We start from the raw sequence: 27,251 nt of genomic DNA, 5'->3' as shown, positions 1-27,251 counted from the left end.
ATTTCCCCTTTTTATCAGCTTTATTCAAGTCGCCGAGTCCATCGACGGCATAGCGAGGCGTTTTACTCGCCGTGTGTTACGGATGCAGTTAAGACCAGAGATAATTCTGTCATGTTTTGGGGCCGTTTTTCGTACCACGTTTTGGGCGTTCTTATTGAGTTTCCCGTAAACGTGAAGTAGGAAGTATATATCAACATTATCTGTGTGTTTCCATTTACTCCACGTCTTCATGAGCAGTACGAACATCTTCCAAGATAACAACAGCCGTGATCACAGAGAGGCACGTATACAATCCTGGCTTGACTAACACTCAGCCATTCCATCACAACTAAACCCAATTACTGAATAACCCACACACTATTTCCAACATGAGATGAAATATAAAAATCAACAACATCGCAAGGAGTGCTTTCAGCTGGGTACGGCTTTCCTGCAGAAACTTGTGGATGCCCTTCTTCGTACTACTGAGGCAGTTACCGACAGTGGAGGCGGTGTCACACGGTGTTAGCCTGACGTCTCCTGTGGATGATTAATTTTTTTTGACCAGTGTTCTTATTACCCAGTATTGCACTGAAAAATTTGAAGCAGCCATTTCAGTATGTAATACATAATGTGAGTTTAGAAAAGCTCCAACAACAAAACTAAGAACGTTGCACAGTGTCAGCGTAATCTTCCTTCGAGCAACAACTTTCACGTAAGTAAATGAATACTTTGTGCCGTGAATGTCTTACTTCTACAGATTGTATTATGAACCCACTGAGTCTATAGAGCGGCCAGAAAAGAAACATGTCTTTGAAAGTTACTGCAGTTATCCCAGAAAATCACCTCCATTTTCGTTTGGATTCAGAACACTTGTAGGTTATGTGGCTTAACATCTTTGTGAGTATTAAGCCACTCTCTTTGACATACGTACCTGTAATGCCATCACCAGCAGGCTCTGTGATGTAATCGATGTGCATTGTCTCCACCTGCTGAGCGCAAATCCCTCCCAACCCACACCTTCCAAGCTTCAATTCACCCAATAAATTCCCCTATCCATCCCTTTCACTCTCTCTCTTACTTCATGTCTTTCACTCTCTCTCTGTCCTCTTCTCCTTCAATCATCCCTCCATTTCTCTTTGTTTTTCTGTTTTTCTAACTGTGTTTTATCTCAGGTGAAGCAATTTCAGTATTCTCATTTTGAATTCGGCCTGAATGGGCCACAGCATCAGCTGAGTGAGATTGTGTATGCATGAAGTTCATCAGTCGCGCAATTGCTCTTGATTCGCCGGTGCTTCCATTGCTTACTAATTCAACGAGAGCGATTCTTGTATGTAGCGTTGTCGCATCTGTTAAGAAGAAGGAATAATTTGTGCCCGGTGCTTATATGTACTTTAACTCCAAAACGCCAGCATACATTTAGTTTCCACTCTGCCCAAGACCTAAACCCTGTGGCGGACTATGAATGCAGGCTAGGGTTTTTCCTGTGGTTTCTGCAACGTGTTGCACGAGATCCCGACCCCCTCGCCATTATGTTGTTTACCAACGAGTGCACCTTCCATCGGGATGGCCTTTACAAAACTTGAAGCGTCCATTACTGGGCAACACTGTGACATGGACATCAAAGCAAATTCAACAAGGAAAAGATAGTCATATCAGATAACAAAATAAAGACAATATGGGATATAGTGAAGGAGGAGACCGGTAGAACCAGACATGAAAAGGGAAAAATAGCATTAGGAGTAAATGTACATTGGTGATAGATGTCTATAGTGTTGCAGAACTGTTTAACAAACATTTTATAACTGTTACTGAAAAGATAGAGTTGCAGCAATGGAATACCTCAGTCCAAACATTTCGAGTAACTTCCATAATATGAATTTCATCCTCACTACCCCTGCCAAAGTAATGTCCATCATAAAATCTTTAAAATCAAAAACAACTAGTGGGTATGACGAAATATCAACATAGTTAATTAAAGAATGTGATTTTGAGTTAAATAACATATTAAGCTATCTGTGTAACCAGTCGTTTATCAGTGGAATATTTCCTGAATGGTTGAAATATGCTGAAGTTAAGCCACTGTTTAAGAAGGGAGATAAAGAAATAGCATCACATTTCCGTCCAGTTTCACTTTTGCCGGTATTCTAAAAAATTTCAGAAAAGGTAATAACAATGGGTTTTATAACCATCTTACCACAAATAACATACTGTCGAAGTCACATTTCGAATTTCTAAGGGGTCCTGATATTGAGAGGGCTATCTACACTTACAGTGAAAATGTACTTAATTCATTAGACAAAAAATTGCAGGCTACTGGTATATTTTGTGATCTTTCAAAGGCATTTGACTGTTTAAAACACAATATCCTTCTAAGTAAATTAGAATATTATGGTGCAATAGGAAATGCTGCAAAATGTTCAAATGATATATCTCTGGCAGGAAACAAAGGGCGCAATCTCTGGCAGGCAAAGCATTCGCGGTCATGGATTGTCCAGAGCATCCGGCAACAGGGCAATCCCGCGGCCAATCGGAGCACGAGCGACAAGTTTCCGTAGTTCAAAAATTGGGCGTTGTCGACCTACACAACATCAGTAATTTTGGTTCCTACTGGCATCAGCTATCCAGGGTTAAGATTTCGTGACACAGTTTTTCTCCACCCTGTATAATCGGTGACAAAAATACCGCCGATATGTACCAAATTTTTTTGAAAAAATACGTATATATCGATATACCGATACCTTATCAGCAGTCCAGATACTTACCCTGCGCGGTGGTGACGAGCTGCATGTGCGCCGGGTACTTGTCGACGAGGCGGCGGATGACGTCGATCTGCTCCAGCGTCAGCTGCACCGAGTCCAGGTACTGCGAACCGCACGGCACGTACGCCGACCAGAACTGCAGCACACCAAAAGTCAAGCGTCACAGCTGCCGCTGCAACTACGACACCGCTACCTCACACTCCACGTTAACAACGAATAATATATTCTCGGACTTCTTTCAGCGTGTTCTGGGTAAAACTTCAAGCTTTCGACAGTTGCCACTGTGCCCTTTGTCAGGAGCAACTGACTGTTACGGCTGCTGGAGTGGCACATTCATACAGGCTATGAACGACTGCTCGCTGACCGGCTTACGTCGCCGTAGTGCCATGGTGGTGTCCAACGTCTGCACTCACGGCGCCAGTGCTGCTGTAGGGGCGCAAACAATTCTGAGAATTCCTCTGCTCCTTATCTGCATGGAGAGCTCACTTCCACCAACCGAAATGAGTATAACTACTGTCCTTGTTGAAGTGGTCCTCCCAAATCTTGCAGCCTCTTTAGTAACAAAATCTCAGTACGAAGATGCTTCAGACAAACTTTTCTTTATCCAAACAGAATTTTGTGTTTATTCGTGTGACTGGACTCAAGACCTGCTAATTATTTGCATTCTCCATTTTTAATGTCCAGTTGACGCCCTGCAGAGCGGTCAGAAGCGATATGGATGGCCTGGCCTTCAGCATTCGGTGAGCATACTGTAAATCTCAGGAACAGACTGTCCTAAGCCGAACACAGAAATCACCGTCTTCCCAAGAACCTTCCTAGCTTATCAGGTGCTACAGAGAAAAGTGCGTGGAAGATAGCTATCTACACAGAGAAGAAACAGAGATATTCGCCGAGTTGCTTAAGCTGCTTAGACAATGGTGGTGCCACCAGCACAAACGCTGAGCCCATCCATGACAGCAAAAAGAGTTAGGTTGACAAACCAGAAGCAACCCATTGGCTATGTAAATCTACCGCAGCTGCTGTCACGACAATCGGCTACTCACGACGAAGGTCATAGTGGTAATAGTGGAAAGCTTGAGGTTTTACCCAAAAATGAAGTTGCAAGAACACAGAAAAGATTTTATTCAAGAGTGTCGTCACGAGAAAACTTCGTTCTCGTACTCCATGACAGTTTTAAAATCAAACAAATTGAGAAAAATCAATTTGCCAACATTCTTGTAGTTCGTTAGGTAACTAGCTTGATCAATGTAAAGACCGTCGTAGTATAAAGACTTCCAAAGTACTTTTTGAGGTTGCTGGAATTGGTCTAGGTGTAAGCTGAATTTTCTTTACTGTGACGAGAGAAGTGTTGATGCTCGACTTACTACGGAGACTGCATCCTCTTCCATCTGACCAAGCTGACGGCGTTCTGACTGCAAGCAACGAACTGGGGCTACTTTCTCCCGAGAGGGTTCTCGCGGTATTCAATGGGAACGCACGTTACCACGTATATATGATGGAAAGAGATAGAGGCAGAGGTCGCAGTAACATGTCATTTGGCGGTAGAGGGTTTGCACCACAAAACTACCAAAACCGAAATGACGTGGAAAACTAAAGCCAACGTGTTTCACGGGCCAGATTCGAGCGGACAAGTATCACCGTCCCAAACTAAAGAAATCATACCGGCTAAAACAAAGTGAATTTAAGACGCAACTAAACGGCAGAACTGCGCCACTGGACAGGGCATGCAGAAAAACAGGTACGGGCTTCAGTGAGTGACTGGCGACATACTATGCTGCAGGCGCTAGTGTGCAAACTAAGCAACTGCGTGGATTGAACTTGGCGGAGCAATCAGCTGTCTGAAGGGCGGTTGCAACAGTGGCATTAGACACAATGGAAATGGTTCAAATGTCTCTCAGCAATATAGGACTTAACATCTGTGGTCATCAGTCCCCTAGAACTTAGATCTACTTAAACCTAACTAACCTAAAGATATCACATACATCCATGCACGTTATTAAGTGAAAAAAGAATAGAAATGAGTGTATGGCATTGTTAGAAGTGCAAGTCTTATTTCAGTCGACGCCGCATTGGCCGACTTGCGCCTCGGTGATGAGGATGAAATGATGATGACTAAACAACACCCAGTCTCCGACAGGAGAAAATCCTCACCCCGGCCGGGAATCGAACCCGGGCCCGCTTGCATGGGAGGCGAGCACGTTACCACCCAGCTAAGCAGGCGGAAGCTATTAAGTAAAAGCGAAAAGATAGACAATTTGTGTGAAAAGGAGTCTTCGGGGATCACGGAGTGGCGTGATGATTTGTTTTACGGTTTAAGGCAATGTGAGTGGGAAAACTCTGAAAAGGGTTATACGGCCAGAGAATTAATAAACTGGAGAAACGAAAGTGGAAACGTCGAAAAGAGAGTGTTATCCGAAAATGAAAATGTGATAAGTAGTTAGCGCTGTGCAAGGTGCGCGAGTAGCGATTTCAGAGGAAGTGGGTGGTAATGGAAAGGAAGGAGCATGCGCAAAGCACGCGAGCTGCCAATGTTAAAGAAACTGGTGCTAGAAACAAAAATTGTCGCTACAAATAGAGATCTGGAGGTGGATGAAATCCCCGACAGTGTGGATGAGGCGATCCTGGTTGACGAAAGACTAATGCAATTAGATGTTGTTGATGGTCACGAGAACATAAACTCAGATGAGTGTATGCAAACACTGAAATCCAAGACGATTATACTAAATATGAAGTTAAAGTTGACGTCATCAAAAGTGATACTCAAGAAACGCCAGTGACTGAAAATGAAATAGAATTTTTAGGAAATACTGAACATTTTGAAAATACAAAAACTGATGAAAGTTCAAAAGAGGAACTTGCTTGCTGTCTAAGAGTAGCGTCCATGTTAGAATCAGACAGTGAATATGAAATAAATAATAGTTCAGACTAAGAAATAGAGGAAAGGGAACAAAGCATTACGGAAGATGTATCTGAAAAGCAAAATCAAGTCTTTTCCAAACAAAATCCGGCAGCAAATAATAAACCGAAAAAGAAAGAGCAACCAGACGATGCGATACCTGGGAAAGATTTGATTAGTCATGAAAGACTTAGAAATCAGAAAGCCGAAGAAGCCCCCAGACATAGCTGATTGGCCTGTAAATAACATATCCAGGAGCACTATATGCATTAACTAGGTAGACTGTGTCGAACTTACAATCATTAGCCATGGGGTAGGTTGATTGCAGACTTTGAAATTGTAATGAATACCTACCACCACGAAACTACAGGATTTACACCCAAGGAAATTCTATTTAATCATAAGAGCAAAAGTACAGTTGAAGATACCTTACAATTTCCACCCTTTGTAGAAATGGATCTGAGAGAGAAAAAAGACTTAGTAAGAAAAAGAATGAAAGGAAAAGCAGAAAAGGGACGATAAGGGCCTTAAAGTGACCAAATTCAAAATTGGGGATTTTTGTTCTTATAAAAACTCACGAAGAACCTAGTGAAATAAGCCAAGAAATTTCTAAGTTCAAATATAATTATATTGGTCCCTTTGAAGTGCAAGGAACTCTGCACAGTAACGCCTATTGTCTTGTTTATCGTAAGTCAAAGAAGCCATTAGGTGTTCATAATATTGTAGATTTAAAACCTTACGTCCACAGGAATGAGTAATAATTATTAATCAAATAGTATTTTACCCTACATGTTCTTCTTCATGATGTTGTGTTGTCAAGTGTTGGTATGCTGGAAAAACATTTTTTTGTTATGAGACTACTGATACAGGTCCTGTAAGTTTCACATTCGGTATAACATAATTGGTTACACAACGTGCACGTAAACTCCGGGCTATGACATACATAAGAACTGCATTGATTGAATATTGCAGTATGATCAGGAGGACTGCCAAATGTGTCAATAGGCAGACAAGTGATGATGTTGAAAATAGTTGAGGACTGACAAATAAGTCTACAGTCAGACAAAGGATGAAAAGTTTATACAGTGTACTGAGTATTGTATTTTCATAATGAACTGTATAAATATTTAAAGCAGACAAAAAATGCTTTCTTTATGATCATACAGTGACAAATAGGTATAAACTAAGCATGTGTAATGTAAGCTGTGTATGTAAGTGATACGTAAATTCATATATATATTATTCACAACATGGACACATGTGTAGAATAGTATATATGCAACAAAATTACATGTTTTTGTTTAATATTTGATGGAACAGTGTTTATATAAACAGTTATGTGAAGAGTTTGTTGTGTAATGTATTTGAAAAAAAAAATTATCGCCCAACACTGTTTTGAAGTGTTATTGATGTTTCATTGATGTATCACTGTTGGGAAATCTCAATGAAACATGGGGAGTGTGTAACACTTATATTGATTAGAAATACGTCCATATTATGTAACTGTGTATCTGCAGTTATGGAGTGTGTACTGGGATTTATTTAATCTCCTCGATATGTGACAAGAAAATTAGAGTTTTGTAATGTATATATGAAAAAAGCAAACGGATATGTTCAAATGATAAATTATTATAATATGTGTAAGTTCATAAAAAGAAAATGTTTATTAAATCCTGGTTCATGCTTAGGGTAGGGCACCTGTCTTTGTAACATGTAAAAGCTGTAGTGAAGTCTCCGCGCAACGGAAGTGGAATGGCGCGATGTAAAAGGTGATTTTCGCAGTCGAATTGAGTGGCTCCTTTCTGTGAACGGTATGCAGTATGTGGCTGGCCGTAGCACAGCACACTTCGATGATGCCAAGAGAGGCAATTGGAAGCTGCTTTGTAAAGGATTTGCCTCGGATGTGGATATGACTATTATTTGGTATTCTTGGCATAAAGGAATGGCTGTAATATATTGAAAATCCGATGCCAAGAAGAAACTATATAGAGCATTCGAATATCAAGAGCCGTGAGTACAGTTAGCCGCCATGTTGCTTGCCACCAATCTTCGCCACTGCTTCACTAACTTCATACATTCATTAATGTATATGGGAAAAATGTCGTGTGGCTAGGGCCTCCCGTCGGGTAGACCGTTCGCCTGGTGCAGGTCTTTCGAGTTGACGCCGCTTTGGCGACTTGCGCGTCGATGGGGATGAAATGATGATGATAAGGACAACACAACACAACACCCAGTCCCTGAGCGGAGAAAATCTCTGACCCAGCTGGGAATCGAACCCGGGCCGGTAGGTATGACATTCCGTCGCTTTGACCACTCAGTTACCAAGGGTGCATAATTCATATGGGCATTGACCAGTTAATTTTTGTGTTGTTTTGATAATAATCTTCACATTGTAAATAGGTGTCCAGAATCATATTTTCTATCCCGATCACGAACCTATGCAGGGTCCTCACGTAATGGTTACCAAAACCGAGTATCCTGATTTAAATGAACAATTCTAGTATTTCAGTCTTTAAAAGTGATCTTTTGTCTAATACAAAAGTAGTAGTAAAAGTTGAAGTTAAACCACAAAGGTGAAGTTGGAAAAGCTTTTGCTAAGGTATCCTTAGTTTATTACAAAATATACTTTTGTAGGAATACATTGCAAGACTGTGTAAATATTATCGTCTAGAATACCTGCTTCACCGGTGATGAAAGGCAAATAAGCTAGGCTCATTTTCAAAATTATTGTGGTTTTGATTTCTATCATGAATGGTTCCTTTCTTGAAGTTAATTAAGCCTAGTGTTGTATTTTATTGTCTTGCAAAGTAAATTATAAACTACTCTAAATGAAGTGAATGAATATCTTTTCGAATTAGTATTTGCTGCTGTAATAATCAGAGAATGCTGAGTAGTGAAACCATACTAGTTTGTGGTCCCCATCATATTCTCCACCTATCAGAACAAAATTGAGCTACCACTGTTGCTAATGAAAACTGATATATGTAGAGCAGTTTAAACAGTGTATTTATGATATTATTCATTTTTATTTGTTTTTTCTTTCATGTCAGATAAGACAAAAGCCCCTCACGTCCAAATTTAGTTCTGCACTTCATGCAGTAACATTTCAGTATTTGATTAAGTAATGGTTCTGAGTGTAGCTGTCTTTAGTATAAGCTTGTTGCAAAATTACATACAATAATTTACTGGTGTGTGCGTTATTTGTAACTGCTGCAACACACAATTCAGAGTGCACTGTGTCAGTTTGTATCCTGTTTGCTATTCAAAGGGAAATCTTAATTACAGTATCTTCAATAACCAATATTCAATTTTTTAAACATATGCAGGGTTATTACAAATGATTGAAGCGATTTCATAAATTCACTGTAGCTCCATTCATTGACACACTACAGATACGTAGAAAAACTCATACAGTTTTGTTCGGCTGAAGCCGCACTTCAGGTTTCTGCCTCCAGAGCGCTCGAGAGCGCAGTGAGACAAAATGGCGACAGGAGTCGAGAAAGCGTATGTCGTGCTTGAAATGCACTCACATCAGTCAGTCATAACAGTGCAACGACACTTCAGGACGAAGTTCAACAAAGATTCACCAACTGCTAACTCCATTCGGCGATGGTATGCGCAGTTTAACGCTTCTGGATGCCTCTGTAAGGGGAAATCAACGGGTCGGCATGCAGTGAGCGAAGAAACGGTTGAACGCGTGAGGGCAAGTTTCACGCATAGCCCGCGGAAGTCGACGAATAAAGCAAGCAGGGAGCTAAACGTACCACAGCCGACGGTTTGGAAAATCTTACGGAAAAGGCTAAAGCAGAAGCCTTATCGTTTACAATTGCTACAAGCCCTGACACCCGATGACAAAGTCAAAGGCTTTGAATTTTCGGCGCGGTTGCAACAGCTCATGGAAGAGGATGCGTTCAGTACGAAACTTGTTTTCAGTGATGAAGCAACATTTTTTCTTAATGGTTAAGTGAACAGACACAATGTGCGAATCTGGGCGGTAGAGAATCCTCACGCATTCGTGCAGCAAATTCGCAATTTACCAAAAGTTAACGTGTTTTGTGCAATCTCACGGTTTAAAGTTTACGGCCCCTTTTTCTTCTGCGAAAAAAACGTTACAGGACACGTGTATCTGGACATGCTGGAAAATTGGCTCATGCCACAACTGGAGACCGACAGCGCCGACTTCATCTTTCAACAGGATGGTGCTCCACCGCACTTCCATCATGATGTTCGGCGTTTCTTAAACAGGAGATTGGAAAACCGATGGATAGGTCGTGGTGGAGATCATGATCAGCAATTCATGTCATGGCCTCCACGCTCTCCCGACTTAACCCCATACGATTTCTTTCTATGGGGTTATGTGAAAGATTCAGTGTTTAAACCTCCTCTACCAAGAAACTTGCCAGAACTGCGAGCTCGCATCAACGATGCTTTCGAACTCATTGATGGGGACATGCTGTGCCGAGTGTGGGAGGAACTTGATTATCGGCTTGATATCTGCCGAATCACTAAAGGGGCACATATCGAACATTTGTTAATGCCTAAAAAAACTTTTTGAGTTTTTGTATATGTGTGCAAAGCATTGTGAAAATATCTCAAATAATAAAGTTATTGTAGAGCTGTGAAATCGTTTCAATCATTTGTAATAACCCTGTATTTCCATATTAATGTGCCTAATTGGGCTGTCTACCGTTCATTTTTTCATTCCCTTATGATTTTACCGCTTTCATTAACTTCCAAGGTTACAGTCGGTTTGGTTTTTTTTGTTAATTTCATCATATTCAAATTTATAGTCCGATACCACTGACCATTAAACACACGCGCGGTAAAAATTCGAAATCCTCTCAGAGGGCAACATTAGCGTGTTTCATGGCACTTTAGTGTTATATGTGGTTTTTATCGTGAGAAGACTAAATGTTCGGTTGTTAGGGAAGAGTGACACAAACGCGTCAGCGTTATAGTAAGTCTACCATACGACATCAATAATACTGACCTTACATTCTGTAATGTTTCTTACTTGCTGTTGCAATTGTGCTCTTCAGTCCTAAGAATAGTTAGATGCAGCTCTCCACAGTAATCTGTCCAGTGTAAGCCTCTCCATTTCTGCCTAACTGCCACCTACAACCATTATTTGGATCTGTTTACTGTATTCGAGCTTTGGTTTTCCTCTACAGATTCTTGCTGCCCCCCACGCCTCCCCCCTGTTTCCAACTGCACAAATATCCTGAGAAAAGAGGTCCTAACAATTAAATACACAACAGATGTTAACAGATTGTTCTTTCTCAGAAATTAATTTCTTGCTATAGTCAGTCTCATTTTATATTGTCTCTACTTCAGCCATCAGCTACCTCTTACTTTTAGTGTTTCATTTCCTAAGCTAATACCCTAAGTATCACTTGACTTAATTAGTCAACAGTCAATCACATTTGTTTTACATTGGTTGATGTTCATCTTAGACCCACTTTATTAGATACTATCCTTTACGTTCGACTTGTGTTGTAAGTCCCAAAATCATTGTGTCATCGACAAACCGTAAAGATTTTATTTCTTCTCTCTGAACTTTAATTTCATCTCCATGTTCCCCCTTGGCCTCCCTCATTGCTTTCCCAATGCACATATTGAAGGACACTGTCGACTGACTACAACCCTGTCCCACACCATTGTTAATGATAGATTACGTGCCATGTCCTTAGCCTCTTGCAACTGCGATTTGGTTACTGTACAAGCTGTAGACAACTTTCCGTTCCCTGTAGTTGTCATCTGTTAGATTCAGCATCGTTGCACAACTGATGCAGTACGTCCAACTTGAGTCGTTATTTTCCGAAAGAGTCATCCCGCCACTCCGAAGGCCACAGTTCGACCACTTTCAAATTCGCTCAGTAGGTTGTAGAGTGCACGGGTGGCATGAGTGAGTGCACTGCATTGAGCCTTCTTGCTTTGAGCGTTCCCTATTGAATGGTAGACACAGATGGTGCTTCGGTAGTTATGCCACTACTGTCTTTGTCGGCGGATGGCTTTATAACCATTAACAGTACATCTACTATCTCCCAAATGGCATACGCCGTCATCGGATCAAAATCTACGCCTCCTTTTCAGGCGTACCAATTTATTTCCGCCAGTGTACTTATACGACATGCTGTCCTCAAAATCTTCCTAAGATAATCTTGGAATCCGACCCTATGGGCTTTTTCCCTTTGCTATAGTGATATATTTCATTTTTCCTCATTTAAATACAGTTGCCATTCACTGTAGCAAGCGGAAATCTTGTCCAAGTCTTTCTGCAGTTTCTTACGATCCTCAAACGATGAAAATTTCCCGTACACAAGATCACAGTCAAGGAATAAATTTTTATTGTTGCTCGTCCTGTATAATAAAACTTTCGTGTGTACTGAAAACATTTCCGTTTTACTTTAGTTTTTGTAGAACATTCGCCGTCTAGAATTACTTACTGGGTTTAATTTGTGTGATAGCGACATTCACCTCTTCACCTGCATGTGAGGTTTGCTGGGCATGGTGTATGACTAAAGTAAGTCGTGTCTCACACGACAGGTTTTTCATCAATCCCTCACAATACACGCCAGGATCCAGCAACTCACGGACGCTAGTGGTTTTTACGTATAACGTAGTACATCCGCTATTTTATTCTTTATCTTAACAGAAGTGACCTGCACTATTATTCAGGTGTAAAATCTGACTAGAACTCCGTCAGGGTCTGATGCTTGGTTCTATTTAAATATCATTTATTATTTTGCACTACCGGTGGTTTAAAAATAAAATCTCTCATATGTATGTATGTCTGTGTGTGACGGCAAACTGTGTTATGCAAAACACGGTATTTCTGCTTTCTGTCTGGTGTATTTAATTTCAACACTAGGCAGGTCAACGACAGATGGGACAGGTCGTTTGGACATGTTTTAACTATAACGTATGATCAGATCTATTTATGTTTTCCTCCAGAATCCGACAGTGAAAATTATTGTAGGATTCACGCAGCGTCCTTCTCACGGATGTACTAGCTGCTACTAACATTTTCCCCTGCAGTGTCTTTTGTACCTAGAGAGCAGTGTTCTACGAGTTGTATCATCAAACCAGGCTGTGTCTTTGCCGTTTTATGGAACTTATATCACTTTACTTATCCTGATCGCAGTTTAACGTCTTTCCACTGTAATCACATTTGTTATGCGTTTGCTATACCTGAACTGAATGTTCTCAGTTCGTCCTTTAAACAGAGTGCTAGTGACTCTCCATCGGTTCGACCAAACACAAATACTCTCCCAACTATCTCGATGGACATTTTGCATTTGATGACCATTATTCCCGTAATATCAGCATCGTCCATAATATCTCGGGAAGATCGGATCTATTTGTAAATACATTGTGTAAAATATTAGTTTTGTGTGTGACTGGTCAGAGTAATTGTTTAATGCAGTTGTCAAAGAATATTGCCAGTATTACTTCGCAAAATTGTTTCCCCGTATCGCAAATAGCATATGCAGTACTAAACGAATGAAAGTCACCATCTACTGCAATTGCATGCTCGAGGTAATTTATGTGCCATCGCATTGAAGCTATCTTTGGATGCCTCTGCGCGCGATGTATCTGAATGTTGTGGTCGGTAGAAAATTCAGACTACTAATGTAAGTGCAATGACAGCGATTACTCTTGTCGATATTAGTTCGCTTTAGATTCATTTTAACCTCGGCAGATCTAATGCTTTTACTCGTCGCCATAAGCTCTTCTCTCCCTGGAGAGTACAGCGTTTCCTACACACGTTCCGCAAGTTGTCCAAAAGTTCTATACTCTGTTCTTTGCTTCTTAACTAGTCTCCTTTGCGTACATTTTAAACTGCATTCCTTTATACAATTTTTCATTGTAATACAGAAGCGCTTTAGCTATGAATGTGTTGACACATTATATAATTTGATCTGATATAAGCTGTAATACACCATAAGCATGTAATGGCGCAATTCTATCGGAAGAAAACTAGTATTTTGCAGAACCGAATGGACATTTATTTCTTAACTTTTTCTGTATCAGCATAGTAATAGCAGCGTAATCCTGTTCCCGTTTTTAACATTCTCATCGTCAGGTTCAGGGTAACTGTATAACGTGTCTCTGGTTCCATGTTTCCACGCACAGTCGCTGGACACAGAAGTTGCGGTCAGTCATTGAGCCGAAGTTGGCGGTAACTGTCAATTGGGTAACTCCTTCTGCAGGAGACAGGTAAGCTTAGGAACGAGGGACCAGCGGCCGGTCAGCGTGGATGTCGACGAAGGGACACCAGGGAGAAGCGGACATACACGTCGCTCGGGCGTAGGCATGCGCATTTGCGCGAGCATCTTGTACAAGCTATAAATGTTTCTACAGGGGCCCCAAAGAGTTGTCTGAATGCCTAATCATGTAGAATTTCTATTTCAAGTCTTTTATGAACTATTCTTGTGTTAATCTCGAGTGTTTCTGATCGGAGACTATACAGGCGCTGCAGGTAAACTGTAGATTGAATATCTTGGCTATTACTAATTGTGTTTCGATGCTGAGTCAGTAGTCTACAAAGATTAATGCGGTCAGTTAAGAGATTCTGATAGATGGCTTTGTTTCACTGACCATATCTGTGTGGTCAGATACTGTACATTTCCTGCCGTAATCTGGTCGCTTACAGAGGCGATGAGTGGCGTAGACGCGTTCTCCACAACGTGCGCTTCTTCCCTATACAATCTTCTGTGTCGCAAATCGTGGCGAATTTCTTTCAGGGATGACCGACGTGTTGGACTTTCAGATGTGCACCACAATGGAAGAGAGGCTTTCATGGTTTCTCCTCTTCCTCTCTAGGTGACGCAGAACAGATTTTCCTTTCTACTATTGTATAAGTTTCGGGGATAATTCATCAGTCTTAGGATGATTGTTTGTGTGAAAAGTCACATGTTGGAGTCTATTAGATGTGCTGCATAATATACGGGTGCTTTCCTAGTATTTCCCGTTTCTTTATAGATAATGTAGAACAGATTTTGCTTGCTACTGTTTTATAAATTGTTGGGTTAACTCATGAATTTCTGGATGTTTCTACGTATAATGAGTCACATGTCAGAGTCTCAATTAGATGTGATTCACAAAAAGTTAATGCTTTCATGAAGTGTATTCTTTTCTTCTAGATAATGTCGGATAGGTTTTCATTGCTACTCTTGTATAGATTTTGCGGTTAATTTTTGGGTGCTTCTTCTTCAGAAAATCTACAACTTCCTTCACTATTATTGATATGTATTCTTTCGATAAATAGTTAAAATTATTAAACCATTTCCATTTATTCACGATACATTCATATATGCGTAGTTATGTGTGGCATTCTCAAATTGAGCTAGACAGCTGTGTGTTTTGTGAAACTAGCTTCGATTTATTTTTGCGAAATGTTTTTTGTTTCTGTCGCGGTTTCCATTACGAACGTACAGGTCTTTTATACGACATCAGTACTCGAATTGCGTTGATACTGATGATCTGTGATTGAGCATCGTAGTTAAAACCTCAATGTATTTCTCGTACTTCTGCAGTAAATTCTCGCCCTCAAAATAGTCTGCATTCTTCACATTTCAATCTATGGCTTAGGCTTTAATATTATGGTCGCCATGCTTTTCATATACAGCTAACATTTTTCTTTATTGTTATTTCATCCCCTTCGCATCTCACCTCGCTGTCAGTGGTACAACATACCACTCTTCAATCAGAACGTTAACTACGTAACTAAAGACATTACAAACCAGATTACAGGATATGAATTTAAAAATATTTTAAAATCTATAGTAAAATTAATGTTTGATGTCACTTAAATTACACTTCTTCGGTTTTTTATGTTACAATTAAAAAAACTAAATGGTAAAGAAAAAAAGAAAAAGGAGGTATATAAAACTCGTTTCAATATACTGTACCATTACTGTAATATACAAAGCACAGACTCTTTTATGTAAAAACTAATGTAAATCAAAATAGTGCTAGCCATCAAAAAGCTTAATATTACTATGAACCTCACATTCATACTTCTTTTGCTTACATAAAGGATGTCCCGAGGGGAGAGACGTGGTTACATAAAGGGTGTCCCTCCTAAAAAAAACGTTAGGGGCACAGTTTATATGATGTTCCGGCAGAAACTTGCAATTTAGTTTTAGCAGTGTGTAGCTGAGGTCATCCCAAAGAAATACTGCTCGTCACACCTTTCATCCGACGCCCAGCGTCGACGGAAAGCGTCAGTTTGGTTTCAGTTACAAACAAAATTATTTTTAGAACGGAATTTTTCGTGTTCGTTCAATATACAGGTCCCAGATTAATTCATTGCGATATTTGTTTCATCGATGTGAATTATCAGGTGCGGTAACACTTGAAGAATAACCATTACTGCAGCAGCAACAGCACTCTGCCTATCCCACGCGTGCTGCTACCACCATTCAGCATGACTGCTCAGTCGCGGCTGGAGTGTTTTACGTTCATGATCATCCGTATCGATAAAACAAATTATCGCACTAGAGACATTTGGGGCCATTCTATTGAAGACGCACGTAAAATTCTCCTTTATAAGTCATATTGTTACTTACGGAAAGAAAACCGACTCTTGCCGTCGACACTGGGCGTATTATTTCTGACAAATAGCTAAAATTCTTAAACCACTATTTGTTTGGGCTGACTCCAGCTACACATTGCAACAATGAAATTTCAAATATCCGAAGACAAATTAGAAAAAAAAGCGTCTCTTGGCTGTTGCGAGGAACATCCGGTATAGATTTTTAAAAGAAGCCAAAGGATTTCATTGGAAGTAGATGCTGAAGTAGGTCACTGTGAACGACAATACGTGTATATTTTGAAACCCTGCATGAATTTTTAAGTTGGCAACAATGGAAAAACAAGGCCAATGGATGTTGATGCTGTGACTGTATATATGAATTGTGTCTACATAATTAATGTAATTATATCGAGACATCTTTTGAGTTATCGGTTGGTGTGGTGTCACCGCCAGACACCACACTTGCTAGGTGGTAGCCTTTAAATCGGCCGCGGTCCGGTAGTATACGTCGGACACGCGTGTCGCCACTATCAGTGATTGCAGACCGAGCGCCACCACACGGCAGGTCTAGAGACACTTCCTAGCACTCGCCCCAGTTGTACAGCCGACTTTGCTAGCGATGGTTCACTGACAAATTACGCTCTCTTTTGCCGAGACGATAGTTAGGATAGCCTTCAGCTACGTCATTTGCTACGACCTAGCAGGCCGCCATTATCAGCTGCTATTGATCTTGTAATTCATGTATCAACAAGAGCGATGTTCACCAATTATGGATTAAAGTTATGTATTCCAGGAGCTATGTACCTTTTTTGCTAGTCTCAATTCCTTGTCATTTTCCAGACCTCACGCCATCCTGCGTGAGTTTAAACGCGTGCCCTTCGGCCTCCCGTCCTCGTGGATTGGCTGTCTTGCCAGTCCATAAAAGTTGGCACATGGAACACAGTCCTAGCACAAGAGAAACCTGGGGCCAAAGCCCTAAAATGATTTGCAGCCAATTTAATTACACTGTCGTTATCTGTCGGTGAAATCCGTAATATCGATTTCTGACGTAATGGTATGAAGCGTCGTAATTTAACTGTTTATTGATTTCGAGTTTTGAAAGCGCTGAAGGACTTGTACTGGGGAGAAACGGTTCTGGGAAGAGGACAAGTGTTCTGTAGTTATGAAGGGTGTGGATAATAATGTTGTGACAGTAGAAAATTTTAATTTTTATTCTTGCTTTTGTGACCATAATAAGAGTCCAGGCTCCACAGGCAAACAGCCAGCCGACATTAAGAAATAGTCCACCAGGATGTAGGGGCTAGATAAACGGCGGAGGCTGCCAAGTATGGTTTGTCAATCAAATAACTTAGAGTTTGACTTCCTGCCAGAGGAAGCAGCATGAGTCAACCTTGCGAAATGGAAGACACAGACACCAGGGCGGTAATACAACAAGAGAGAGAGACAGTGACGTGCGGAAAAAACTCGTGTGGAACCAAATTAAGTTGTGTGCAGCTAGAAACGAAAGTGTCGTGTGGAACCGAAGGCATTCTTGCGCAAGCCGACTAATTAGAAACGAGAGTGTCGTGTGGAGCCATAGGCATTCTTGTGCAATCTAGTCACTTAGAAATGAAAGGGTTGTGAAACAAATTAACTCGTGTGAACCCAAGTACATGAGAAACGAAAGAAAAGGACAGGCTTTGGAATAGCTAGAGGCAGAGATTCAGATGCAGGTTCAGAGCCAGTGCCGGCAATTTGGAGATTCCGCAGCGAGACGCCAGCGGGGCCGAGTAGGCCCGTAGCAGCCGATACAGCTGATAAAGACTTCAACTACGAGAAGACGGTGGTAGACTCTGGTGGACACTCAGGAACTGCAGGTCAAGTGGGATTTTTAGAGTTTCATTGGAATAGTGTTGAACAGAGGCTGTCAGTCTTTGTCTCAGTTACTTAGAGAGATTTCAGTGCTAACCAAGAACAAGTGATTGCTTTGTACTTGCCGGCCAGAATGGCCGTGCGGTTCTAGGCGCTACAGTCTGGAGCCGAGCGACCGCTACGGTCGCAGGTTTGAATCCTGCCTCGAGCATGGATGTGTGTGATGTCCTTAGGTTAGTTAGGTTTAATTAGTTCTAAGTTCTAGGCGACTGATGACCTCAGAAGTTAAGTCGCATAGTACTCAGAGCCGTTTGAACCATTTGAGCTTTGTACTTGTTTCTTATATGTACCGCCAATTAGCTTTGAAGTCCGAATAAATAGACTGAATCTTACTAAGGGTTTTGTGGCCCAACACCTCACGTAAGTATATGTGAGAATAAACTTGATAGAAACTAAACAATCTTTTCTGCCTATTACAGTTCTGTAACCTATTTTCAGGAAATGTTGTTATTTTTGGAGGAGGAGACCAGACAGCGAGGTCATCGGTCTCATCGGGTTAGGGAAGGACGGGGAAGGAAGTCGGCCGTGCCCTTTCAAAGGAAGCAGCCCGGCATTTGCCTGGAGCGATTTAGGGAAATCTCGGAAAACCTAAATCAGGATGGCCGGACGCGGGATTAAACCGTCGTCCTCCCGAATGCGAGTCCAGGGTGTAGCCACTGCGCCACCTCGCTCGGTTTTCAGGAAACTTATTTGCTTCAAACCAAGGAGATTCTCTCCCTCTCATCTATGATATAAAGGTTGACAGCAATTTATAGCTAACCCATTGTCGTTAATATCCCGATTGTACTACGCAGTTCGCACTTACTTCATTCTGGCATAGTGAGCCTGTGCCAGGACGTGACATAAATAAATATGGCGTACAGTGGGTAGTGACTATGGAGATGGAGGTAGATGTTGGGATGGGTAGTAGGAGGACGGTTCAAACCCACGTCTGGCGATCCTGATTTAGGTTTTCCACGATTTTTCTAAATCACTTAGGCAAATGCCGGGACGGTTCCTTCGAAAGGGCATGACCGACTTCCTTCTCCATCTTTTCTTAATCCGAGGGGACCGATGACCTCGCTGTTTAGTCCCCTGCCCCCAATTAATCAACTAATCAACCAACCAACCAATGCACGCTTGGGTAGCAAGAAGACAAAGTGAGTGGGAATCTGATGAGTGAGGAAGTCTATAATATCAAGAGAAGGGACAAGGAGAGAGAAGACGGGATGGGGACTGATTGAGAAGTAAGAAGGAGGAGGAAGCCGTGATGTGAAGTTGGACAGGTGGGGAAGAGTTCCAATTGATAGGACGGATAAATGTAGGGATGTAAATCGTTCTCTGAGGTTGTGTAGGGAGTGTGTGTAGGTGTAGTGATGGCGCGATGGGTTGACAAGGGCAAGGCAGTATACCATGGTTGGTGATCAATGGCGAAACTCGAGAGTTACTGGAATATAGTTTGCGGATAGTGTAGGACAAGGGGAGGTGTTCAGTGTGAGTGAAGAGGTGTGGTAATTTAATGAGATGGTAGTGGATCTAAGTGGAAAAACGTAAACGGGAGCGGAAAGCAAGGATGAGTGAAGGATATTCGAAGCTTTGGACCGATTGAGACCAATACAACATTCGCATTGAAGAGGATGGGCCAGATCAAGCTTTTGTAAATGTGGAGGTCAGTGAAGAGATGTAATCCCAAATTTGGGCCTGTTAGTAGCTTTAGTACTTTTCATCTTTTGCGGGGTTTTTGTTGGATGGTTAGCGAGTGAAGTTTCCATGGTAGTTACGGTCAAGGATTAGGAATTACCACGTTCTACTTAGACTTAGGCCTTAGACGGAAGCCTGACCTTGTTAGTCATGGAGAACATCTGGGACAAACAGTGTTGAGTACATGAAGAAGCGAGACTCACCTGGGCGCCGACCATGCCCTGCTTGAGGCGGTGCAGGTCGGTGTGCGACCAGGGGCTCTTGTTCCAGGGCTCCACCTGGCGCAGGTCGTCCGTGAACCGGAAGTCTCGCAGCTGGTTGTGCAGGAACTTGCGCAGGTTCCACGGCAGGTCGTTGTGCCTGCGCAGAGGCGGGGCGCGCGTCAGCACCACCAGGAATGTACACCCCCACAAACACAAACACACAAGCACGTGCTATGTCGGCGGCAGCGCATTCCTGGCCCGTCGCCCGGCAGCCATTCTGCTCCTGGCAACAATAAGCCGCGAGGCGCGTCTCGCACCGCAGGTGCAGACAGGCGTCCGCCAACAGGACGGATCAGCGCCGCGTCTGCCGTTCCTGCAGCACTTCCTGCTGCCAGGCAAGGTATCACCGTACACTCGTAACGCTAATAATAATTATCTCTGGACATCTATCCTATAAACGATTTCTGAACGGTTCCTCGCGTGGCTTGTACGTTCCACCTGCTTACGACCATGTCGGGTTCAACTAAACTGGTGGCTGTCCGACCTTTGCTTAACGTGATTCAGAATAATAAAAACCTTCAGTTCAGCAACAATAACTTTATTGCGAGCGCGTATCTGACGACGCCCGGCATGCATGGACTGATCGGAGTTACAAAATTTGCTTCCGGCCTCTACAGAAGGATTCTTAATCCTGGGAAAACTTCTGTAGTTGTTGGAGAGAAAACAGTACTCGTCCGCACAAGCCAGGAGGCAAGGAACTAACAACTAACTCAAAAAACAAGGAATAATAATAATAAACAGAGCGTATATAAAAAGCTAGAAAACACAGCGCCTCTAGAGGTTGGGCGAGGAACTACACAGACGTCGTGTACAGTAATTATGACCGCACAGCACTGCACTAACACACGCACACATACACACACACACACACCCACACCGGCGAGCTTGAATTAGCGCGCGGCAGCGTCGCTACAACCTGAATAATTTAACCTCTGACAAATTTACCATTTTCTTAGCACTGCAAAATCTTTCACTCCATGTTTCAGTGTTCGGATGTTTTAAATGTTCTACTGCTTCCTTAGCTTTTCAGCCAGGTTACCAGTTTGGCTAATTTTTACATAAAAATATTGCTTTGCACACTGTTTTTATAGTCAAATGCCGCACAAACGAAGTCCGTTTTCTGATCACTGTCTTTTACCTACAAGAATGGTCGTTCGAAGCAATAAAAAGTATATTAAATGCGGGATGTGAAGTGCATACATTAAGACTATGAGCGTTTGTTCAACTTTGCTACTATGAAACACGTGTTTTCTACTGAACAAGACCTCATACCTTTTAAGGCATACATTTTAGATCCCATGTTTACTTGCCAATTCTTTTCCTTTTCTTTTTCATCCATACTGCCTCCTTCCAAAATATGGAAAGCAAAGAGCTGGCAGCGGAACAGATGTGTTTCACAGTATGGAAGATGAAGTGCTCGTTTTAGAGCCCGTGGGTGCTAGCGAGTGTTGCTTTGAGTGAGCGGTCGAGTTTTATCCCTGAATATTGACCATTACTTCTGTACAGCGAAATTAATAATATCTCCTGTTTTTCTAAATATTTCGAATCCTTTGTTACGTGTGGGTGAGCGACTGTGAAAATGCATAGCTTAACAAAGATAAACAGCTTATCACTGCTCTTATAGTCTTTAAAGGGATCTCTTATTCAAAGCAGAACGTGCCCCTCTTCATTAACTATACAAAACGAATGTCATTTACCAGTTTTTGAAAGATAATTTTATAATCTCGAATACAATTCATTCATTGAAAGTCTGAAACTTTCATCTTTCATCCTTTATTTAAAACGCAAAAGTAAGAATAGTAATTGTACATAACCTGTTTAACCTCTCTACATAGTAAAAAATGTACTTTCTTTTTCATTAAAGGCCTCAGTTGATGAAATATTTGTAGTTATTCGTAATGTAAATCGCCCAACACAGCTGGCACGTCGAAAAACGCTTTGTGTCCAGTTATCATGTCCTACACCATTTCAGTAGAATGTGCGTATGCTGCATGATTTTCTCGTGCCGTCTTTCCACGTTGATAGAACTTAGGTGTTTTCACAGCACTGTTCTGATACATTCCTGATATAAATGACCAAAAAATAATAACTGTCTGTAAGTATTGAGGGTGCCTTCTCTAGATGCCATGTAAACTCACCTTTTCTCACCAGCCCTATAACATAATCCCTGTTATTAGTTACGTATAGATCATAAAATAAAGTTGCTATCATTGCTATCTGAAGTTCAGCCTTCAATGTTTGGTTAGCTGGGTTGTAAAACGATTCAATAAGTATTATCAGTGCGTAACAAAAACGTATGGCCAAACTTTCGGGAATCACTTCTGACACGCAGAGGAAGAAAATATGTTATATGGACATGTGTCCGGAAATACTTTATTTCTATTTTAGAGCTCATTTTCTGCTTCTCTTCATCATCGTATTACTCGTGGCAAATACGCAGGAAAAGAATATATCAGTACATTCTGAAACAATTTTCTAAACGAAATGTTCAAATTGTCCTCCGTTAGCAAGGATACACGCATCAACTCTTTGGTGTACTGTCGCAAGTGTAGATTAATTCAGGGAAAGGTCGAACGGATACTACAAAACACACACACACACACACACACACACACACACACACACACAAATTACTAGTAATTTTTTTTAACGTCAGCATGGCAGATACCTAATTTCGGAAACGATTATTGCCCTAAAATCTGACATGTATTCGATAGTGTCGCTGACACGTAACATTTAACATTCCGGTCAATGGAGAATGATACTTTCACATCAGAATAAAACTGTCTATAGCCTGATACATAAATCTGCATAAGTGTTCTATTAGTAAGCGGCTGTATCAAAGCTAAGACAATACTGTCGTCCTATGAGATGATTACAAGTGCTGGCTAATTACTCGTACATGGAGGCTGGAGTGAGCGCTCGAACATAAATAACTTCCTGTCTGCAGCAGCGTAAGGATACACATGCGGGCGAGTCCACGTCGACGTATCCGATTCGTTGATCCGTCTGGCAGCGACTTCTTTACTTTTGGCGCCGTTTCGAAAAGAACTCGTTTTGCGGGCGAAACTCCAAACGCGCCGTCGCATTCAATCCCAGGCTCGCTACGACGACGATAAATTGCTGTAAACGTCCTCCCGACTGGACACCGTAGTCCTGGAAATCTCTCCCGATACGAATGCGGAGCTCCACAGCCATTACCATCTGCTGACCCGTACAGGAAATGAGGGTCCAAGAACTCCGCTTTTGGGTATACTTCCATCCCATTCCACCTGAAACCAAGTCCGTCGTGAACAACAACCAATTGATCCTACGCGCCTAAAGCTAGCAGAGCAGTGAAGTGAGTCACATATCAGCATTACCGTCGTACAAGTGGAACAACAAACACTGGCTCTGAACCTAAGAATTACAATCTACTGTACATTGTAACCGAAAGTAAGTAACAGGGTGCATTATTACATGTAAGAAAACGTTTCTTGTAATGCTGGTACGTTCTGTTTCCGTGTGTTTCCCACGCTTGATGTGATTCTGAAGAGATGTGGAAAACGAGCTCTAACATGGAAACAAAGTGCTTCGGGCCCATGTTCATACTGCACGTTTTGTTCTCCCATATGCGAGGAACGCTTCCTAAAAGCTTGACCACACCTTTTTATTACACCCCGTACTGTACTTTTCAGGGCTCTTGCTCAAGCGCAAGGAAATCCGTTCATTAGAAAACGTCTTGCGTGTCATTTACCTTTAAGCGAGTTGTAAGTCGCTGACGAGGAGAAAAGGTTCTCCATGCACGGACACCGTCTGTTCGTAATCTCACCATCTTTGGCCCCATAGTGCGAGCACGTCTATGCGCTACACTGTCGAGGAGGCAGCTAATAGGCCAGTCCTATGCCAGGGCGCTTGATATATGAGCTAGCGTGCCCGTGTGCACTGTGATGGCCAAAGAAACTTGTTCCCGAGTCTCCGGAGCTAGAAGCATCGCGTGGACGCCATCTGCACTTTCGTGGTTCTATTGGCTCCCAAGTTCGACGACTTTGACTGGTGTTTCAGTTCAGTTGTAATTTCTGAGCTGCCACCTACAAGAATTTGTGGTGAGAACTTTGTCTCCTCTCACGCTAAGGCACAATATTCGACTTATTGTTCTGGTTTGTAGATGTACTTTATTTGTAATCAAGGTTGAATCTATTGGTCCATGTTCAAGGGATCAATATCGGTCTTCCACAAACGCATCCATGAATATATGTCATCGCTCACACTACTATCTCACTTATTAGTATTGCTACGGGGATTAGAAACCATATGGACTTCGTTTTGATTTTGATGATTTCTTGTCATTGTATTTCACTTGCCCCTGTGGCTTATTTCTGTAATTTCATTGCTAAGCAATTGTGTTGTTTTCCAGAATAACGATCAACCATTTTTCCCATTTCTGTTTAATTACTCCTCATCCCGAAACTACTCATAATTCTTCATGTTTCCTTTGTCACCTCGGTTGTGCTTACTTACTATTTGCTTAAAATCATAGCTGATGCGAGCATATTAACTGATTACAATCTGTCCTTAGTGGAATAGTTTATATAAGACACCGTCAGCAGATTATACAGTTATTTATTTGGGTGCCTATTGCAAATATAGCAAGGATAACGCACGTCTGTGCTGTAGACAACTACGAGATTTGGCATCAGTTTATGTAACTTGGAATGAGTATCTCCATTGCACACACACTCCCTATAAGGGAGGGCGCCATATGCATTCATATCCTGTTAGTCAACTTCGAATCACTGGAAGTTATTTTGGATTGCCCAAACGTGTTTCGAAATCCCCTATATTCACCGCTACGCTATGGTAGTCTTTCCTGTCCCATAATCTCTCATAAAAAGAAGTGAAATTGCGTTAGTGTTCATTCATGGATACCAATCATGTATACGAGGGAAGTATTTTATAGACATTGATACTGAAGTCTTATCAGGTATGTCCTCAGATGACAGTTAAAATGGACTTTGAAGTTTTCAACATCCATCTGTTCTATCGACATTTCAGTAACAATATTGCTCTCGTTCGTCTCTATGACATACATCACAGCACATCCAATCAACGTTCTACAGAGGGAAACGCCGCTGCGCTCTACCACTTAAATGTTCATTTATTCCTCGCACTTCTGGTCGTATGTACACACGCCTCGTAATTTTATTCGTGAAGCACAAATACACCAAGCAAACAACGTAAGAATTAAAAGCTTTGTGAACAATGTACATCTTTTGTTCCTGCGTCGCATTAAATTCTCATTAAGATTACGAAACCAAAGAGGGAAATTAGAGACGTATAATTAATACTTACTGGAAAGTCTGTTTGGTTTGTCTAGCAACACTGACCATGAAAAAGTATCCTTACGCAAGCAAGAAATTATTTCATCATCCAAGACCACAATACTTAGCTCAAATTGAATTACTATGAGTAATGCAATAGTGGAAGCATTATCCTCAAAAGTCAAACCAGTCACCGGTCAACTAAAACTAACAATCGGTGTACAGGTTTACAGGGCCATTTCAAGAGACGATTAGAGCGTATTAGTGAGAAGACAATAGAAAATTTGAAGTAACTAGCAAGATACACAAAGAAGCTTAAAATGTCATACCGAAACCGGTCTGTAATACACCGAAAATTAGAAAATACAAAGATTAGATAACCGAAGACTTGGGCTAGAAAACATAAATCATACAACATACAGGTATACGGAACTCAACTTACTGTAGAAGCCAACTCGTCTAATATTTAAATAGAAGTAGGTTTACATGGAGAACACCGAAAGCTGCAGCAGGATGCCAGTGCTCACGTATCAATGACAGATTCGGAAACCACTTACCAATCTCCAAGACATACTTAACTGACGCATAAAGACTGACATTGTAAGTAGGCTGTTTAGGTTTTCTTATTGGTAACGCCACGTAGTGCTCTGTATGAAAATCACTGGCTGTGATGTGTGCAGTCTGTGGCTAGTTTGCATTGTTGTCTGCCATTGTAGTGTTGGGCAGCGGCAGCTGGATGCGAACAGCGCGTAGCGTTGCGCAGTTGGAGGTGAGCCGCCAGCAGTGGTGGATGTGGGGAGAGAGATGGCGGAGTTTTGTAATTTGGCATGAACTGCTATATATATTATGACTATTAAGGTAAATACATTGTTTGTTCTCTATTAATATCTTTCATTTGCTAACTATCCCCATCAGTAGTTAGTGCCTTCCGTAGTTTGAATCTTTTATTTAGCTGGCAGTAGTGGTGCTCGCTGTATTGCAGTAGTTCGAGTAACCAAGATTTTTGTGAGGTAAGTGATTTGTGAAACGTATAGGTTAATGTTAGTCAGGGCCAATCTTTTGTAGGGATTTTTGAAAGTCAGATTGCGTTGCGCTAAAAATATTGTATGTCAGTTTAAGCACAGTCTTATGTATAAATCTTCAAAGGGGACGTTTCATATGTCGACCCTTAGCTGAGGATACCTCACTGGAATCTTCTGATTTTTTTCTTGTAGTTTGTGTAATTAGTGTAGCTTTTGTTTATTGCTAGCGCGTAATTATAGAGAGAGTTTCCATTGTAGTTGTAGTTTTTCATTGTTGTACAGTAAAACAGTTGTGGCATGCATGTAGGTTTGCACCAAGTGTTTCGCAGCTGCGCTTGCAATTAAGTAGACACTATTTCCATTGCTATGTTATTTTATTTTGCTCTTCAAATTGTGCTTTTCTGTGTTATCGTGTGAAATATTGTGACAATAATGGCGTGTGGAAAACGTAACACTAGGCTCCAAAGTAAACTGAGAAGTAATAGTGACGACGAGTGTAGCTTACCATCACCGCTGTGTAATGAATTAACAGACATTCAAAGTAGTAATTTGGTAACTGTGCATAGGGAAATGGAGCGGGCGTCAAATAATGGTGTAGACAGTGAAACAGGTAGTGAACAGGGAAGCATTATCGATCGATCGGTCGGCAACAGCTCGCCTCAGGAATCGGGAATGACAGAAAACAATATTGCAAATACTGTAGACTCAGGTTTTGGGTTCTCACCGTTTTCTCAAATGAGTCAAGAAACATTTTCTGCTTGTCAAAATGTGAATGTTGCCGGTGCAACTTCACTGCCGAAAAGCACTGAGGAACATGTTTCAGACACCAGTGCATTGTTATTACAGTTAATGCAACAAATGGGACAAAGGCTACAAAAATTAGACACAATGGAACAAA

At 41.5% G+C, this 27,251-nt stretch overlaps 1 protein-coding gene across 1 annotated transcript in view; it reads right to left on the bottom strand.

Moving 5' to 3' along the window:
* The window catches only part of LOC126473635 (dipeptidase 1-like), a 1,495,347-nt gene that overhangs the window by 600,166 nt on the left and 867,930 nt on the right, over window positions 1–27,251 (bottom strand). Inside the window, exons 6-7 of the mRNA XM_050100820.1 lie at window positions 19,972–20,128; window positions 2,745–2,877 (exon numbers count right to left, since the gene is read on the bottom strand). Coding sequence (XP_049956777.1) covers window positions 2,745–2,877; window positions 19,972–20,128 — 290 coding nt within the window. The remainder of the gene's footprint in view (window positions 1–2,744; window positions 2,878–19,971; window positions 20,129–27,251) is intronic.

The sequence above is a fragment of the Schistocerca serialis genome, chromosome 4 (assembly GCF_023864345.2).
Source record: "Schistocerca serialis cubense isolate TAMUIC-IGC-003099 chromosome 4, iqSchSeri2.2, whole genome shotgun sequence".
Classification (NCBI taxonomy): Eukaryota; Metazoa; Arthropoda; class Insecta; order Orthoptera; family Acrididae; genus Schistocerca; species Schistocerca serialis.
This window is presented reverse-complemented; position numbering and strand designations above follow the sequence as displayed.